Source organism: Penicillium psychrosexuale (assembly GCF_028828465.1).
Source record: "Penicillium psychrosexuale strain IBT 29551 chromosome Unknown utg000003l, whole genome shotgun sequence".
NCBI lineage: Eukaryota > Fungi > Ascomycota > Eurotiomycetes > Eurotiales > Aspergillaceae > Penicillium > Penicillium psychrosexuale.
Genome location: NW_026643188.1, coordinates 1,882,612 through 1,898,249, shown reverse-complemented (window position 1 = coordinate 1,898,249; position 15,638 = coordinate 1,882,612). Strand labels below are relative to the sequence as shown.

Genomic DNA, 15,638 nt, shown 5'->3' with positions numbered 1-15,638 from the left:
ATACATGCCCCGGCAAAAAAGTGATGAGTCATCCGCACCCGTCTTAATCCCGCTATCTCCGACTAAAGTCAGTTCCGCCGACAACTTCGCTTCTGCAACACTATCAACTCGGACTGGCTGTCTTCGAGCGGCCAGTAACTAACCACTTGTATACTCTCTAAGCTTCAATTACACCGACGACGGCACCTGCCCAAATCGCCCAAGATGCAAGGCTTCAGTAAGTCCCGGTCCCACTCCAAAGAACATACGAAACAACCAACTAACATGCCACCTCAATAGATATGGGACGGTCAGCAAAACATCCAGATCCACATAACCCCCAACTCACATTCCCACCAGCTATGTCCCCCCAGACCAAGAAGGCCTAACAACCGGAAACAAACTCGCGGGGAAGCACGCACTCGGCGCGCGCGCCCGCCACCTGCACACAACAGGCGCGCTAATCGTGCGCTTCGAGATGCCCTTCGCAGTATGGTGCACAACCTGCAAACCGCACCCCGTAATAATCGGCCAGGGTGTGCGCTTCAACGCAGAGAAGAAAAAAGTAGGCAACTACTACTCGACGCCGATATACAGCTTCCGCATGAAGCACACCGTCTGCGGCGGGACCATCGAGATCAAGACTGATCCCCAGAACACGGCGTATGTCGTTACCGAGGGTGGACGGAAACGCGATACTGGCGAGGACAAGGAGCTGCAGCCTGGGGAAATTGCTATCAAGCCGTACGCGCGCGAGATGGATCTCGCGGAGAAGGATCCGTTTTCGAAGATCGAGGGGAAGGCTGAGGATAAGATTCGTGCGAGGACGGAGGCGACTCGTATTCTTGAGCTTCAGGAACGGCAGAATCGCGATTGGGAGGATCCGTATGAGAAGTCGATGCGGTTGCGGAGGACGTTTCGGCAGCAAAGGAAGGGGCTTGAGAAGACTAAGGCGAAGACCGAGGCCCTCAAGGATAAAATGAGTCTTGGGATTGAGCTTTTGGATGAGACTGAGGGGGATCGGCAGAGAGCGAGCATGGTGGAGTTTGGTGAGGACCCGGCTGTGCGTGCTGCCCGTATGACTCGTCTTCAGCCTATGTTTGAGCAGCGGGCGGAAAAGCCTGCACCAAAGACGCGGCCGGAAGAGAAGAACTCTCGTTCTTCGAAGCGACTTAAGAAGGATGAGTTGGTTGCGACGCGGAAAGCTTCTCTCCACCGTGAGCTGGTTGGGAATACTCGTGCTATGATTGATCCGTTCTTGGTGGGTGATGCAGATAATCAGAATGCATGGCAACCTAGCGTCAAGAAGAGGAAAATTGCCGCCTCTTCGACTCCATCCCTCCGTGAAGAGCACAGTGGCACAGAACTCGATTCCTCTGCCGTGGCGCCGACATCAGCGCTGGTCAGCTACCCTTCCGACTCGGAGTGATTTTGAATTCACCTTTGCGGACTATTTACGGACATGGAAAGGCGTTCTTTGAACTTTATTGTTTTATATTGAGATACCCACTTTGTTCTAGACTTTCGATCATTGCGCTTAAATTATCCATCCCTGCATTCTTACCACTTACGCATCTCTCGCTACTCAAGGACCAATCTAACCATTGCAGTAACGCAAAAGGATGGCACAAAGTTCAACTCAAACAAGTTGTATGTGTAGGATAAAGATATTGAAACAAGAATAGTGGGAAAACCCCGACATAGTAAGACAGGGTATCCTGCGTAGTTATTACATACAGTAGAATCACAAGAGCAGAGTGAAACAGGATTCAAAATTAAGTCGTGCTGCATCACGACTAAGAGCTCAGAAAGGTGCCATATCCACGCGAAACTCAGCGTCTCCCGAAAAATGAGACTGTTGCGGCGCGGGTGCGAGAAGGTTCTGGCTCGGGGGCTGGTGGGACTTCGGAATTAGGTGTGGTCGAGGGGCTGGGAGAGTCGGAGGATGCTTGCCGGGGGAGTTGGGCAAGTTCGGCAATGAGTCTGGAGGGATCAGCATGATTTTCAATACGAGCTCATATTTGACTGACCTGTGGTGCTCGCTGTACCAATCCTCACTGGCTGTTCGGATGTGCCTAAGCTGTTCTTGGAGGCTGGCCATCTATGGAATGTATTAGTCCTCTGTATACGCTAAATAGTCTTCATAATCATGTGAATGGGTGGAATGCGGGAAGATCTGATGAGTAGGAAGACTTCTTCAATCGGGGATCTCCCACCGTTCCCTCAATGGATGGGCCTAGGTCCTCACCTTCCGTTGTGGCTGGACCCCCATCTTCAGCGTTGTCGCTACCCTCATCAGCTGTCGCCCACCGGCTAGCGTCCAAGCCCGAAGAGCTGCTCTTCTCGCCACTGTCCGCCTTCAGAACTGCGAGCTCGGTTTCGAGTTCGCGGACCCGTCGGCGGCTGGCAGAGATAGCGGAATCAACATCGCCAAGCTGGTTGAGGAGACCCATGTTCTTGTCGATCTGATCATTCAGGTCACGTTCGCCAGCTTCAAGCTTCTCGGACAAGGTCTTGTTTTGGTTCCTGCAATCAACGAGCGAGTCGGAGATGGCGGCGTTATCGGCCTTGACCTTGAGGAGCTGGTCGCGGGATTCAGAGAGCTGCTTCATAATCGACTCAAGGTGCGACTTCTGGCTGTCTGAGTCCTTGGCAAGCTTCTCGAGTTCACCCACCTGGGCGACGGCGGCTTGGTATTTCTCTCCAAGTGCAGCATGGTCGGCCTGGATCTTGGCGAGCTCGGCTGAGTAACCCTCAATTTCCTTGGAAGAAGTGGTGGCAGATTCCTGTACCGCAAGGTGAGCCTTCTCAGAATCAGCAAGCTTGGCCTGCAGATCTGCGACAGTGGCCTTTAAGTTATCCAGAACGGAGGTGTCTTGGGCAGCGGCCTTGGCCTGAGACAACTGCTCGTTGACACTGGCTAGTGCTGCATCATGGGCCTTCTGGAGATCGGCAATCTTGGTCTTATTAGAAGCCTCGAACTCCTCCCTAAGGCCAGACAGCTTAGCCTCGTTCATAGTTAGAAGCTGCTCGATCGCCTTTCCGTGCTCGGCATCGATCTCAGCAGCCTTGGAGGTATGAACAGCCTCAATCTCAACCTGCAGCTTGGCTTTGGTCTGTTCGAAGCCCTCCAGCAGTTCGGCAATTGCTTTGTTGTGCTCAGCATCGAGGTCAGTGGCCCTGGAGGCCTTGGCAGCCTCAATCTCAACATGCAGCTGAGCTTTAGTCTTTTCAAATCCCTGCAGCAGTTCGGCAATTGCCTTGTTGTGCTCAGCATCGATTTCAGCAGCCTTGGAGGTTTGGGCAGCCTCGATCTCAGTCCGCAGCTGGGTTTTGGCCTCTTCAAAGCCCTTTTGCAGTTCGGCGATTTGCTGCTTGTGAAGCTCGGCATCAGCTTTGCTGGAACTCTGCAAAGCGGAAATCTCGGCTTGCAACTTCGCCTGGGTTTCTTCGAATTGATTTTGGAGTTCGGCGGTCTCCTTTTCGCGACCCTCAGTGTGGGTAGCAATCTCAAGAGCGTGGTTTTCGAGTACCGCCTTCAATTCAGCTTCAAGCGACTGAATCCGGGTAGCGTGGGTAGACTCTAATTCCTTGTTTGTGGCAAGCAACTCATCGTGCTTCGTCTGAAGATCACTCAGAACGCTTTCATTAGATCCCGATGCCTCCTTGACCCGCTCTAATTCAGATGCAAGCTGAGCAGCATGTTCAGCCTTCAATTCTTCCAGAGCCTTTGCGTGCTTCGTCTCAAGATCACTCAGAGCGCTTTCATTAGATCCCGATGCCTCCTTGACCCGCTCTAATTCGGATGCAAGCTGAGCAGCATGTTCAGCCTTCAACTCTTCCAGAGCCTTTGCGTGCTTCTCGGCCACATCCGCAGCCTGCAAGGTGTGTTGCTCGAGAAGCAATACAGCTTCTGCAGCCTTCTGCTCCAGAGCCTTCATCTTATTGTCCTTCTGTAAACCTTCTTGCTTGGAGTGATCTTCGACATCCCGTAGAGTGCGGGAGATCTTTTCGGCTTCAGCTTGCTTGAGCTGCATCTCTTCGAGCAGCGTGTTGATTTTCCCAGTGCCAGTGGTCAGCTGTGATTCCAGCGACTCACACTTTTGTCGAAGAGCGTCAATCTCTTGGATGGCAACATCTTGTGCGGAGGCATTACCCTCATCCAGTGCACGGCGGGACTCACTGAGGGCATTCTCGGAAGCCTCCAGCTGTTCTTGTAGCGATTTGAGTTCTGCATCATGTGCGGCCTTCAATTCAGCAACGGCATCTTCTTGTCCCTTCTGGGCAGTGGCCTTAGACGCCTCGAGGGCATCACGGAGTTCCTGGAGTTGCGTGGTGTGTTCTGCCCCGCTCGATTCCGCCGCCGCTATGGCACTAGTGAGTTTCTCCGCGTGGGAAGCCGAAATCTCACTGATAGCAGTTTCATATTCGGCCTTGAGGCTTGCGATAGCAGCCTCATGGGCAGTCTCCAACTCCACAACCTTTGATGACAATTCAGTGGCCGCGGCGTCACGTGCCTCCTGGAGCTCACTTTGAATCTTCTCAAGGGCCTGCTTAAGCTCGGTGATTTCTTGATCCTTCTCGGCGATCAAAGGGTTCTCCTCGGAGCTTTCCTGGGTAGCAGACTCAGCCGCAGCAAGCTTCGCCTCGAGTGCGGCTACTTGCTCTTGAAGACCAGAAACATCTTCCGCAGCACGGACCTCCTGCTCCTTAAGTGTAGTCAGCTTAGCAATCTCCGTGTTAAGATTTTCTAACACCTGATCACGGCCCTTGAGTTCTCGGTTGAAATTTTCGAGCTCTAGAGCTTTTTCTTCCTCCAGAGCAAGCTTTTGGAACTCGAGTTCCTTCTTCAGAGCACCGATCTGCTCCTCGAAGTGAGTAGCTGCAGACTTGTGCTCTGCCAGCTCTTTTTCGATGGCCTCAAGCTGGGTTTGATGTGTTGCCTTGAGCTCGTCAAGCAGGGCAACTGTCCTGTCATCCCCTTGCGCCGCGGCGGATTGCCTGGCTTCCTCCAACTCCTTTTGCGAGCTCTCCTCCAGTTCTTTCCGTTGGGACTCGGCTTCGTCTAGTCGCGCTTGCAGGGCCTGGAGCTCGTCGGCATGGGCTGATGTCAATTTCTCGATCTCCGCGGCGTGATCCGCGCGAATAGCCTCGGTGGCACCAGTATCACCCAGGGGTTCTTGGGCCGAGACAGAAAGCTGGCTGAGCTTCTCATTGACAGTCTCCAATTCAGACTTCAGACTAGCGACGGTCTCCTCGCTCTCGGTGAGCTTAGTCTGGAGGGCCTGCAGCTTCTCAGAATCACCAGCACGGCCAATTGACCCAGGAAGCGTACTCAATCGCTTCTTGGAGTCGGTGGCAGTGACAGGCCTAGCGGTGCTCGTAGTCGAGGGTGGCCGAACAGTAGCAGGTCTAGCGGTGGAGGTGGAAGTAGCAGTCCGGCTTGCAGGTGTCGTCGTCGAAGTCAGCCTGCCCACGGGCTTGCTTGTCGAGGTCGCGGTCGCAGTGCGCGCAGTTGTAGTGGCGGGCTTCCTCTCGGCAGTGGGGCCTGCGACGCTCGATCTACGATCGAAAGAAGAGGTGGGTTTGAGAGGAGCGCGGGTGGAGGCTGTACCGGCCATAGACATGCGCTTCGCAGATCCAGAAATTCCGCGCCTCTCATCTCCTGAGCTCGCCACAGACCGAGGCTTCTCATCTGCAGAGCTGCTGACTGACTTGTGAGACCGGTGGGACGAGACAGTCGAGGTGCTCAGTTGCTTCCGGGTGGTTGTCGTGGCCGGGGGACGAGTGGGAGGTTTGTTCAGAGTGCCGGAGGTCGGTCGGGTGGTACCCGTCGTGGGTTTCGAGGCGGAGGATGAGGTGGGCCGTTTGGTGGTGGATGCGCCAGACACAGGACGCTTCTCGGTGCTCGGTGTATCAGGGCTAGCCTTGGCCGGAGAGATCGCACGGCTTTCTTTGGATACTTCGGGGCTGGGCTTAAGCAACTCGTCGCTTTCGGAGACGATGCTCGAATCTATCGGGGTAGCTGGGGGCTCATTTTCATCGACCTCCACAGGAGCAGGGGCGACGACCGGTTCGTTGTTTGACGACATATCGGTGGATTGTTCAAGATTAATGTATTAAAGGGGGCAAGCTTCGTGGTAAGGTTCAGTTGGCATGTACCAGTAAGCTGTCTGCGAAAAGCGTTGTCAGCTGTTAAACCCCTAAACGCATATATCTGCGACTGGTATGCTCGGAGTCGCAACCCCAGATTCAAGCTCTCGAATCGATGCAACTGTAATGACCCAGTCAGGGGCTTATAGCGCGCTGGGCATAAGCATAAAATCATTTTGCCCCAGTCGTTCAAGGTATTCCAGCTATGCCCATGGCAGAACTGGGTCATTGTCCAGCTCGACCGAAGCTCCCGTCTATAAACAAACATGCAGAAAAGAGAAGAATGTACTCACGCGCCGCACAACCGTTCCAAAGGGGAATCTTCACAATTACTTGAAGACTGATCTCCAGACCAAGAGAAGTCTAGCACAAGTTTTTTAAAAAAAGAGGAAATAAACCGACAAAAGCAAATGTTGTCAGGATGCTTTGGGGGAGAAAAGGGGAAAGCGGGAAAAAGAGAAAGCGGTGTCAATTTAGGAGGGGGGGATCGCCGCTGCTCTATACTTTGGAGCCTTTCTTTATAGACCCCCTACATGGGTCGTGCATCCGGGGGATCTACTTAGATTGTCTCTGTATTTATCTAGATGATCTGAATACAGTTAATATAGGCTGGCTTTGACTGGGTTCAAGATCAGACTAATTATGTACATTATTTGCTCTATAGTATTTGTTTTGTAGCTTTGGAGCTTTGTATCTACATATGTACGCATTATAATAGCTCCCTGAGTCCTGGGAATCTCCTCAAAGTACCAGGCTATGTACATGTAGGTACCCAAGATGTCTAAGACACAGAATCAGGAGCACAAGGACGAAATTCCTCCTGATGCATAACCAGCCCTGACTATCTCGTGAATATTAAACCTATGCGCGAATTTTACCAAAATACCTATATTACCGCTCATAGGAAGGATAATAAAGCTTCCGGGTATACTGTATTCAATGTTGACATGATATTTGACATCCATGGATGTTCAAGACAATGCCTGTGGTTCGCGGTTTGTGGTTCGCGGGCCGACCCCACATGAATATCTCGGCCAAATATAATACATCGACACTTTTGGTCTCTATGAACTCCATTCTCGCAAAAGGGTATTGAAATCGAGCCTACTATACAATGCCGCTAATATCACTCCCGATCTTGTCTCTCCCAATTCTCAATTAGGTCATGGATCGTCCAACCCGAGTTTGACGGCTTGGCCATGGATATGTTGCAGGATGCGCTCGGATAGTTGACCGCCGATTGCGTTGTCACACTTCATATCAATATATCGATCTTCCCCTGTTGACACCGTCAGAATAGCATATAGCGTGAGAAATGAAAAGTCTTACCCTCATATAATTGTAAACCTTCACGGAGTGCATTCGTCTCTGCATGGGTCCACCGTCCACAGGAGATATGGCTATCGACCTCTTCCAACTCAAAGGGCCGATATGGTAGATGGCGTTGGGGCATGCGATGAGGTGTCTCACGTAGCCGGCCGTCTTTCAGTGCATCCTTCAGAGCCTTCACGTGTCGCATCGCTCTTTTAGAATGAGCCACCACGCCCGCACTAATATCATAATTCACCTCGACGAGAGAAGATATCCTATCACAGGAACCCCAAAGCAAATCCAGGATAATGCGGAAATGTGGCGCCACCCGATCATGTAATGTCCTGTAGGTTTTGAATCCAAGTATGACCAGGTCAATCAGTCGGGGAACAATATGGGCTTCGAGCTGATTGACCAGTTGGGCACCATCATCTTCATTCTCTGGGGCTTCGGTGTAAATGATCCACTGATTCTCTTTAAAGATGCTGCTGGCGATGAGGCTGCACTGGTTTCTCAAGGAAGAAGCCGAAGCAGGATCATTGATCATTGTTGCAAACACACCTCGTAGCCGCTGAATGAGCTTTACGATGCCCATAAAATGCTCTTTTGTAGAGGGAGCAGCTTGGGCCTTTAGAATTTTTCTTATCTTGCGAAGTTCGTCCCAGGTTTCCTTGAAACCAGATTCTTTCGTGGTCTCGGTCAGCCACGTGAAGATATCGGAGCGAGCGCTGCGATGGTCCTGATTTGGGCGCGATGGCTCGATTGTTGGTGACTCTGGTACTTCCAAAAGCTGCGACGAGGCATTCTGGAATTCTTGAGTATTTTTTGACACGCGACTTACATGTGTGCCATCCCCTTGGTTTCTTGGTATACTTTCGGGGATCTGCACGTCGGGTGTGTCTGCATTTGCAATATGCTGGGTCGGTATTGAATGATTCTGGACTTCGGCGGGAGAATTCTCATCTGCCTCTTCTTCTTCTTCTTCATATTCATCATCATCATCATCATCATCTTCATATTCCGGGTCCTTTTCAGATGGATTGTCTTCTGCATATATGGCTTCCTCCCCAGCATGAGCATCCGTCTCTTCATCATCTTCGTCATCTTCATCTTCGGATTCGTCCTCAGATGGATTGTCTTGTGCATCTCTAGATTTCTCTCCGGGCTGGTTATCTGTCTCTTCTTCTCCTTCAGATCCATATCCGTCCCCGGATGCATCTTTCTGTGCACTTCTAGCTTCGTATCCAACCTGACCATCAGCTTGATCCTCGTCTTCGGCTGGGAACAGATCGACTGGTTCGGGTAACGGATCATGTTCAGCCTCAGGCTGAAGCTCGTCGCAGTTATCATCCAATTCCTCTTCTAAACTGCTGCCGGGTCCATTTTGAATTGATTGGGACTCGTCATCGCCTGACCCGGATTCGTCGTTGCTGGGCCCGTTGTCTTCTTCGTTTTCAGAAACGCTGGGGGGTGAAACCGGTGGCGATGGCCTAGGCACTTTACGGGTTCTCAGACTCAACCGGTTCGTATTTTTCGGTTCAGTTTGAGGGGTCTTTCGAGCTCTTGTCGGAGAAGGGGAGAGAGGAACATCATAGACATCGGCATCGGTGGTGCGGCGGCGCCTTTTAGGTTCCTGTATATCCGTGGAATTGCGCCCGAGGACATTGATATTATTCAAGAGTCCAAGAGTGTAATCGGTAGATCGATGTCGATGGGTGGATCTTTTTGGCGCCATCTTCAAAAACGCGTGGGGAAGTTCAAAAGAATGACAACACGCGGTGAGGGAAGAGCTCTGGTGGAGCCGCAAATAACATCCCGCTTCCCCTCCAACTTTCTTTCCTCATCCCACTCCGACCTCGGATTTTCTCAGCAAACATGGCTTACGCCCCGGCTATTCGTGTGTTGGCCACTTTGGACTCTGCAGAGCACGTATTTATCGAACCGAACAAAAAAATTCACGACTCGCAAGATGTATCGGCTTTCCTGACATCGAAAGCTTATACTGATATCATGACGTGGATACTACAACTCAACCGATCTATGTTTCCACTGAAGCTTGCCGATGACACTATACAAACTTGGACTCTCAATAGCGATGCGATACAATACTCTGCTCCGATCCGACAATTGCAGCAACTTCTCTTGAAACTAGAAGATATCATACAGGAGGTCCCACCAGATACCGGTCCGCGGAGGTTTGGAAATATAAGCTTTCGGAGATGGTCTGAGGTGGTCGAAAGTCGCGCATCCGACCTGCTGAGGGAATGCCTACCGGCCGACCTCTTGGATAGGGGATCATCGGGTGAGAGCGCAACAGCGGAGACCGAGTTGAAATCATATTTCTTGGGCAGCTGGGGAAGTGGCCAGCGGTTGGACTATGGTACCGGTCATGAACTCAGCTTCCTAGCTTTCCTAGGTGGAATATGGAAGCTGAATGTATTTCCCAAGGCCGATCCAGGTGTGGAGGAACGAGCTATCGTGGTTGGGGTGATCTATCCGTGCGTCTACCCAGAATCTACCACGCCGGATATGCCTCGTCCCCTACTGACTGTCGTCACAGATACCTGGAGCTTATCAGACTACTCATCAAGACATACAACCTAGAGCCTGCTGGCTCCCACGGCGTCTGGGGTCTTGATGATCATTCCTTTGTCCCTTATATCTTTGGATCCGCACAATTATCGCCTGCAATCAATGATACTGACCTGACTCCCGAAGAAGGCTCACTACTTAATGCACCTGACCCAGCTGGGGTAGCCAATGCAAAGATTGTTGAAAGGGAACGCCAAAGTAATCTATATTTCTCCGCTATTGGATTTATTTATGATGTGAAGAGAGGCCCATTCTGGGAGCACAGCCCCATGTTATTCGATATTTCTGGCATTCGAGCTGGCTGGGGAAAGATCAATAAGGTTCGTAATCTTTAATCAGTGGGGATGTTCACGCTGACATGTTGCACCAGGGAATGATCAAGATGTACAACGCGGAAGTTCTTTCAAAATTCCCCGTGGTACAGCACTTCCCTTTCGGATCTTTGTTCAGTTGGGACCATGATCCAAATGCGCCTGTACCCCCCTCCACGGTTCATGCCACATCTGGTCCTCAGTCACGCCCTATTGCGCCGGATTCTGGCCACCCGTCTGTTGCCGCTACCCGTTCTATGCCCGGAGCTGGTACCCAGGCTCCCTGGGCTAAGCCCGGCGCAGGCACGCAAGCTGTTCCTCCGATGGGCTCGACAGCAAGCCCATGGGCTGGGACGAGAAGAGAGGGAATGCCTAGTGGTACGACCAGAGTTCCCTCTGCTCTTCCAGATACTTCAAGGATGCCTCCAGGTCCCATGTCACCCGTCAGAGCACCCTTTTCTGCTCAGTCTCGGCCTCCGCCTTCACAGGATGGAAGTGCCAATGTGCATACCAAGGCTCCCTGGGCAAAATGACCATAAGAAAAAGAACACGAATATCAATGTGCACTGTTGTGCTCCTGTAATAACTAGTTCCTGTATCAATTTGCAGGCACCTATCAACCCTACGTTGACCCTCCAAGGCTGTTTCTCTAGAGGTCCTGTCAGTCCATTAGTAGTCTTGGATCAACCTTGGAACCTCGCCAGACCCATCGTTCTGGGACACATTTTAGTGACCTCGGTTTCACGTCATGGATTTCTCAGGCCTTGCAACGCCAGCATATTGTCTCCGGTATTCGTAGTTCGGCCAATACCGGAGGTTGCCTGAGCCGCGATGATTTCATAGCCGACTGCCAAGAAAAGTCGGGACGGAGTCCACCCCATGCCAAGCCCTCGGGATCAGTGCTGCCTATAATTTTCACCTGTTAAACTGAATCCAGATAGCGAAGTTAGAAACATCATTCAAATAGCACTATGAACTGCCCATCTCGGACTGACGACACCTTGCTGCACGACGGGTGGAACCAGAGCCCGCGCTTCCTTTCTCCCGACCTGACTACCCGCCAAGACCTCGATGGCATCTCAAACACCCGCGAGAAGAAAGACGATGAGTCTGGTCCGGGTACTTTGTGGGGAACCTCCAATTGGAAGGGCATTCCTACGCTGGAGGCAAAGGATGCAGGCAATCACCTTGGCGCGGGGTGCGAGGCGTCCCTGACAATGTCAGGTATGAACAAGCATATATTCTGAATTAATAACCTTCTAACAAGTGAACAGGACGTCTCGCTCCCCAAATTACTAATATCGGAATCGGTCACGACGGACTGAATCCAAACAGCAATGTTTTCCCATCGTATCAGAGTATCAAAGATTGGGCGTTGTGGCTCCTCTCCGTGCTTCTTGTCTCGGCAGTCATCTCCTTCGATAGTCTGAGACGGTATTTCACGCCAAAGCAAGCTCTCACACTGGAAGCACCTGTTGTAATGCCGTATACAGAGCCAGTCAAACGATCAAGTTGTGCTCAGGGAGGTGACCGCGGTGCATACGACCTACCTTTGCACGTTGCGGCCCTCTTCATCATCCTGGCCACCTCAAGCATTGCGTGTGCATTCCCTATCCTTGCAACTCGCTTTCCACGAATGCATATTCCACCTGCGTTCCTTTTCTTCGTCACCCATTTTGGAACGGGTGTCCTCGTCGCCACGGCATTTGTGCATCTCCTTCCGACCGCATTTACTTCGCTGGGAGACCCATGTCTCTCTAATTTCTGGACAAAGGACTACCCAGCCATGCCGGGTGCCATTGCCTTGGGTGGCATATTCCTCGTTACAGTCATCGAAATGGTATTCAGTCCAGCCCAGAGTATCTGCCGTGGAGGAAACCAGGTCCCAGCCGAAAGGCCAGCTCCCTGCCCTGCGGATGCAAGGACACCTCCAATTCCAACTCTCGGTGTTCCTGAGTATCTCGACCACTCTATAGTGCCGCGCTCGCACTCCGTTGGAATGGATGGCCGACATTTGCGAGATATGGGTCCGCTAATTGGAAGGTCCGCGAGCATAAGCCGAGCGATCAATCGAATGGGCGAAGGGACTGAAGATATAGTTCGAGTTTCATCTGCGCCTGATGTTCCAACTCATCACGAGAAAGATAACGGGACTATCCAGACAGACGTAGAGCGTCGCGACGATACTTTCGCCTTAACCCCGGAGCAGAAGCAGAAGAAAGAGACCATGCAGGTCTACCTTCTTGAAATGGGCATTCTTTTCCACAGCGTGTTCATCGGCATGTCACTCAGTGTGTCGGTTGGCAGTGACTTTGTGATTCTGCTCATTGCAATTGTATTTCATCGTGAGTTCTCCGTATTCGCCTGCTTGATCGGGGCAGTGCATTTGACTAAATCAACTACAGAAACATTTGAAGGCCTGGCGCTTGGATCCCGCATTGCCTCACTTCCCTGGTCAGAAAAGCAACTCCAGCCCTGGATCATGTCCCTTGCGTACGGATGCACGTGAGTTAATTCCCCACTCACTCTGGGCCCAATGGTGCTGACAAAAGACTAGGACTCCAATCGGGCAAGCTATTGGCCTCGCAACCCATACACTTTATAGTCCCGACTCGGAGGTTGGTTTGCTCGTTGTCGGTGTTATGAATGCCATGTCAGCTGGACTTTTGATTTTTGCCTCGCTGGTGGAGTTGATGTCGGAAGACTTTCTCAGTGACGAGAGCTGGCGTATTCTCCGTGGGAAGAGAAGGGTTTATGCCTGCATCCTGGTATTTTTGGGTGCTTTCTGCATGAGCATCGTCGGTGCCTGGGCCTAAACGCTGCGGGTGTAGATGCTCTGGAATATGTGTTCTGGTCGAATTCCTTCGTTGATAGAATCGCAACTGGTCTAGATTTCGGGGTGCGAGCCTGGATATAGAACGTTAGTCGGTGGCGGGAATATAATGCTTTTCGGTTTATATAGCAAAAGAGATTGGTACCGACAGAGTGGGTTGATTGTAACCCCCAGTGCCAAGTGCATGAGAACATCGTGGCTTCCCTGAGACGGGTCCAATTGAAAACAAACAAAAGGCAATGATCATTCCATGATATCAGAATATCCTGTTAGAAAGAGCTACTCCACCGCTATATCACGAGATAAGTGGAAGGAAGAGTGAAGGGCTGACATGGAGAAGGAACAAAAAAAGAAATCCGTGCCCCAACTACTCCTGGCGAGGATCGGAACCCTGACCAGTTTCCCCATTGCTGGGTTTCCCAATGCGGTATCACCCGTGATCAATGTTTCACCCAGCAATCAGATGACTTCGTGTCTCTCACCCACTCGGCCATCCAGGGAGGATTTTGACTTACTACCTTGAACTAGGGTCAAATAGACCACTTGGGCATCATTTAATCAAGATATCCATTAGCTAGCACTGGTTTTCCTCGACCCCATGCCTTCTTTCAGTTCAGGATCATTCACCATCGACCCCTACACTCTCGGTCATATTCCTCTTCGTTGTAGCGATTCCATTCGTTCCGCAGATCACTGGCTGTCCGGACAGAACTATCAATCCGCTGCCCTCGGAAATGGACATCACCATAGCAGTTGATCATCCCAACAATATCACCATTACCTAAAAACTCAATCCAACCATCCTGGTCATCTGCAAAGCTCATCTCACCCTCACCGGTCTCCCGCCCACGCCACTTAAACGGAATTCTGTCAAAGGAGGGCCTCATGGGTCGTTGTGGCATCCACAGTACACCCTTAAACGCCCCGAGCTCGTATGTCCCCCATATCTCATTCCCATTAAGGCGAAGAGATAAGAAGATTCCCCCGCGAACAGCGTCCGGCCACTCGCACTCAATACGGGGGGAACGAACTTCGTACGTTCCATTGAGAAGACCCAGGGTGTTTTTCAGGGCTCGAGGTGGAGATGGTGGCTCTGAGCATGTTTCAGACTCGCTATAATGGCCAAAACCAAACTCGTTCGGACCGTCAATGTCCATCTGGTCATCTAAAGCATCATAGGGATGTTCTCCGTCCTGATTAGGCATATTAGGTAAGTATCCATTGCGTTTGTGAATGAGGGAGAATATATTTACCATTCTGCAGGCGATTTCATACGAGGGAGGCGCATCCTGATGCTCAGGCTGCTCAGACCATCCACTCGGCTCGGGGTAGCTGTTTGTGGGCATATTTGTGTTGTCTTGGGCCTTTTTGCCATACACGCGGCGTTTGGCGGTCTGTGGTTTGTCGGCTGTCTCCTCGCCATTCGAGGCCCTCTTTCTCTTGGCTGGGGCAGATTGAGAGGTAACACTTCTGGCTGTCGTGGCTTTGGGGGCAGCGGCCCTGGGCGCCGTAGCCTTCTTGGGGGCAGCCTTAGGCGTAGCTAGGTTGGCAGTTGCAGTTTTGCCAGCAGCAGGTTTGGCCGCGGCTTTAGGAGCAGCCTTGGTCGTGGTAGCTTTGGCCGCAGCGGTTTTAGCCGCAGTGGCCTTGGGTGCGGGATCTTTCTTGGAGGTAGCAGCTTTGGACGTAGCAGCCTTGGGAGCCGCAGTTTTGACGGCTGCAGGCTTGGCCGCGGCTTTGGACGCAGTAGTCTTGCTCTCGGTGGTTTTGGACGCAACCGTCTTAGAAACCGTAATAGTCTTGGTGGTAACAGTCTTCGTCGTTGTGGTCTTCGTATTGGTCTTTGCTGGTTCCTCCGAATCCTGCTTCTTCCATTCCTTCTTCAGATTCTTTTCGATTTGGAGGCTTTCCTTGGGAACACTCAGGGCGCCGTCTTGCACGGCCTTTAAGAGCCTCATCTTAGCAGTCGCCTTGACCTTTGACGGTGGCAGGCCATAGTGAAGGAGCTGCGCTTCATACCAATGGCCTGGGTGGTCTGGTGTGCTCTTGTCGGTAGTCGCGGTATCGTAAAGGGCTTTGATCTCAGCTGGCGCTGCACGGCGGTGAAGCTGTCCTCCCGACGCGGCGACATAGAATGTGTCGATATTGAAGGAGAACTGACCATCGGTGACAGGCGGCATGACGGGCTTGTTGTCTGAAAGGTCGAAGACACGGGGTAGAAGATAACTTCGGAGGTGGAGGAGATGTGGGGCATGCCACGCTACCACGACTCCACCTTGATCCTCATCTTCATATCATCTTCAACCCTCGATTTTCTTGGATTTTTCTCCCTTCTCCGGAGACGTGACATCTTTCGGCTTTGGTGTGTGCTGTATATAGCGTAGTTGTACAAATCTTACAAATCATACATATATTATTGACCTTTCTAGGCTCATTTAAATATATACAGTCAACGATGTTAT

The 15,638-nt window shown here is 51.6% G+C and overlaps 7 protein-coding genes across 7 annotated transcripts; 3 read left to right on the top strand and 4 right to left on the bottom strand.

Annotated features, from left to right (window-relative positions):
• Positions 1-204: 204 nt before the first annotated feature.
• On the top strand, positions 205-1,408 carry N7518_004648 (Saf4/Yju2 family protein; the record flags this gene model as incomplete). The annotated part of the gene is made up of 3 exons (XM_057185575.1): positions 205-217; positions 280-289; positions 340-1,408. 3 exons carry the CDS (start codon positions 205-207, stop codon positions 1,406-1,408), a joined length of 1,092 nt encoding a protein of 363 aa, XP_057042345.1.
• Positions 1,409-1,811: 403 nt separating this feature from the next.
• N7518_004647 (M protein repeat protein) lies at positions 1,812-6,071 on the bottom strand (the record flags this gene model as incomplete). Its single annotated transcript, XM_057185574.1, has 3 exons — positions 1,812-1,962; positions 2,010-2,080; positions 2,196-6,071. The coding sequence occupies 3 exons, from the start codon at positions 6,069-6,071 to the stop codon at positions 1,812-1,814; spliced, it is 4,098 nt and encodes a 1,365-aa protein (XP_057042344.1).
• Positions 6,072-6,421: 350 nt separating this feature from the next.
• N7518_004646 (uncharacterized protein) lies at positions 6,422-7,097 on the bottom strand (the record flags this gene model as incomplete). Its single annotated transcript, XM_057185573.1, has 2 exons — positions 6,422-6,630; positions 7,019-7,097. The coding sequence occupies 2 exons, from the start codon at positions 7,095-7,097 to the stop codon at positions 6,422-6,424; spliced, it is 288 nt and encodes a 95-aa protein (XP_057042343.1).
• A 198-nt stretch (positions 7,098-7,295) lies between these two features.
• N7518_004645 (uncharacterized protein) lies at positions 7,296-9,178 on the bottom strand (the record flags this gene model as incomplete). Its single annotated transcript, XM_057185572.1, has 2 exons — positions 7,296-7,411; positions 7,462-9,178. 2 exons carry the CDS (start codon positions 9,176-9,178, stop codon positions 7,296-7,298), a joined length of 1,833 nt encoding a protein of 610 aa, XP_057042342.1.
• Positions 9,179-9,318: 140 nt separating this feature from the next.
• Positions 9,319-10,879, top strand: N7518_004644 (serine/threonine-protein phosphatase 2A activator; the record flags this gene model as incomplete). Its single annotated transcript, XM_057185571.1, has 3 exons — positions 9,319-9,941; positions 10,004-10,355; positions 10,406-10,879. The coding sequence occupies 3 exons, from the start codon at positions 9,319-9,321 to the stop codon at positions 10,877-10,879; spliced, it is 1,449 nt and encodes a 482-aa protein (XP_057042341.1).
• A 438-nt stretch (positions 10,880-11,317) lies between these two features.
• zrfD (putative plasma membrane zinc ion transporter) lies at positions 11,318-13,162 on the top strand (the record flags this gene model as incomplete). The annotated part of the gene is made up of 4 exons (XM_057185570.1): positions 11,318-11,570; positions 11,621-12,691; positions 12,752-12,851; positions 12,904-13,162. 4 exons carry the CDS (start codon positions 11,318-11,320, stop codon positions 13,160-13,162), a joined length of 1,683 nt encoding a protein of 560 aa, XP_057042340.1.
• A 640-nt stretch (positions 13,163-13,802) lies between these two features.
• On the bottom strand, positions 13,803-15,356 carry N7518_004642 (uncharacterized protein; the record flags this gene model as incomplete). Its single annotated transcript, XM_057185569.1, has 1 exon — positions 13,803-15,356. One exon carries the CDS (start codon positions 15,354-15,356, stop codon positions 13,803-13,805), a length of 1,554 nt encoding a protein of 517 aa, XP_057042339.1.
• Positions 15,357-15,638: the final 282 nt, after the last annotated feature.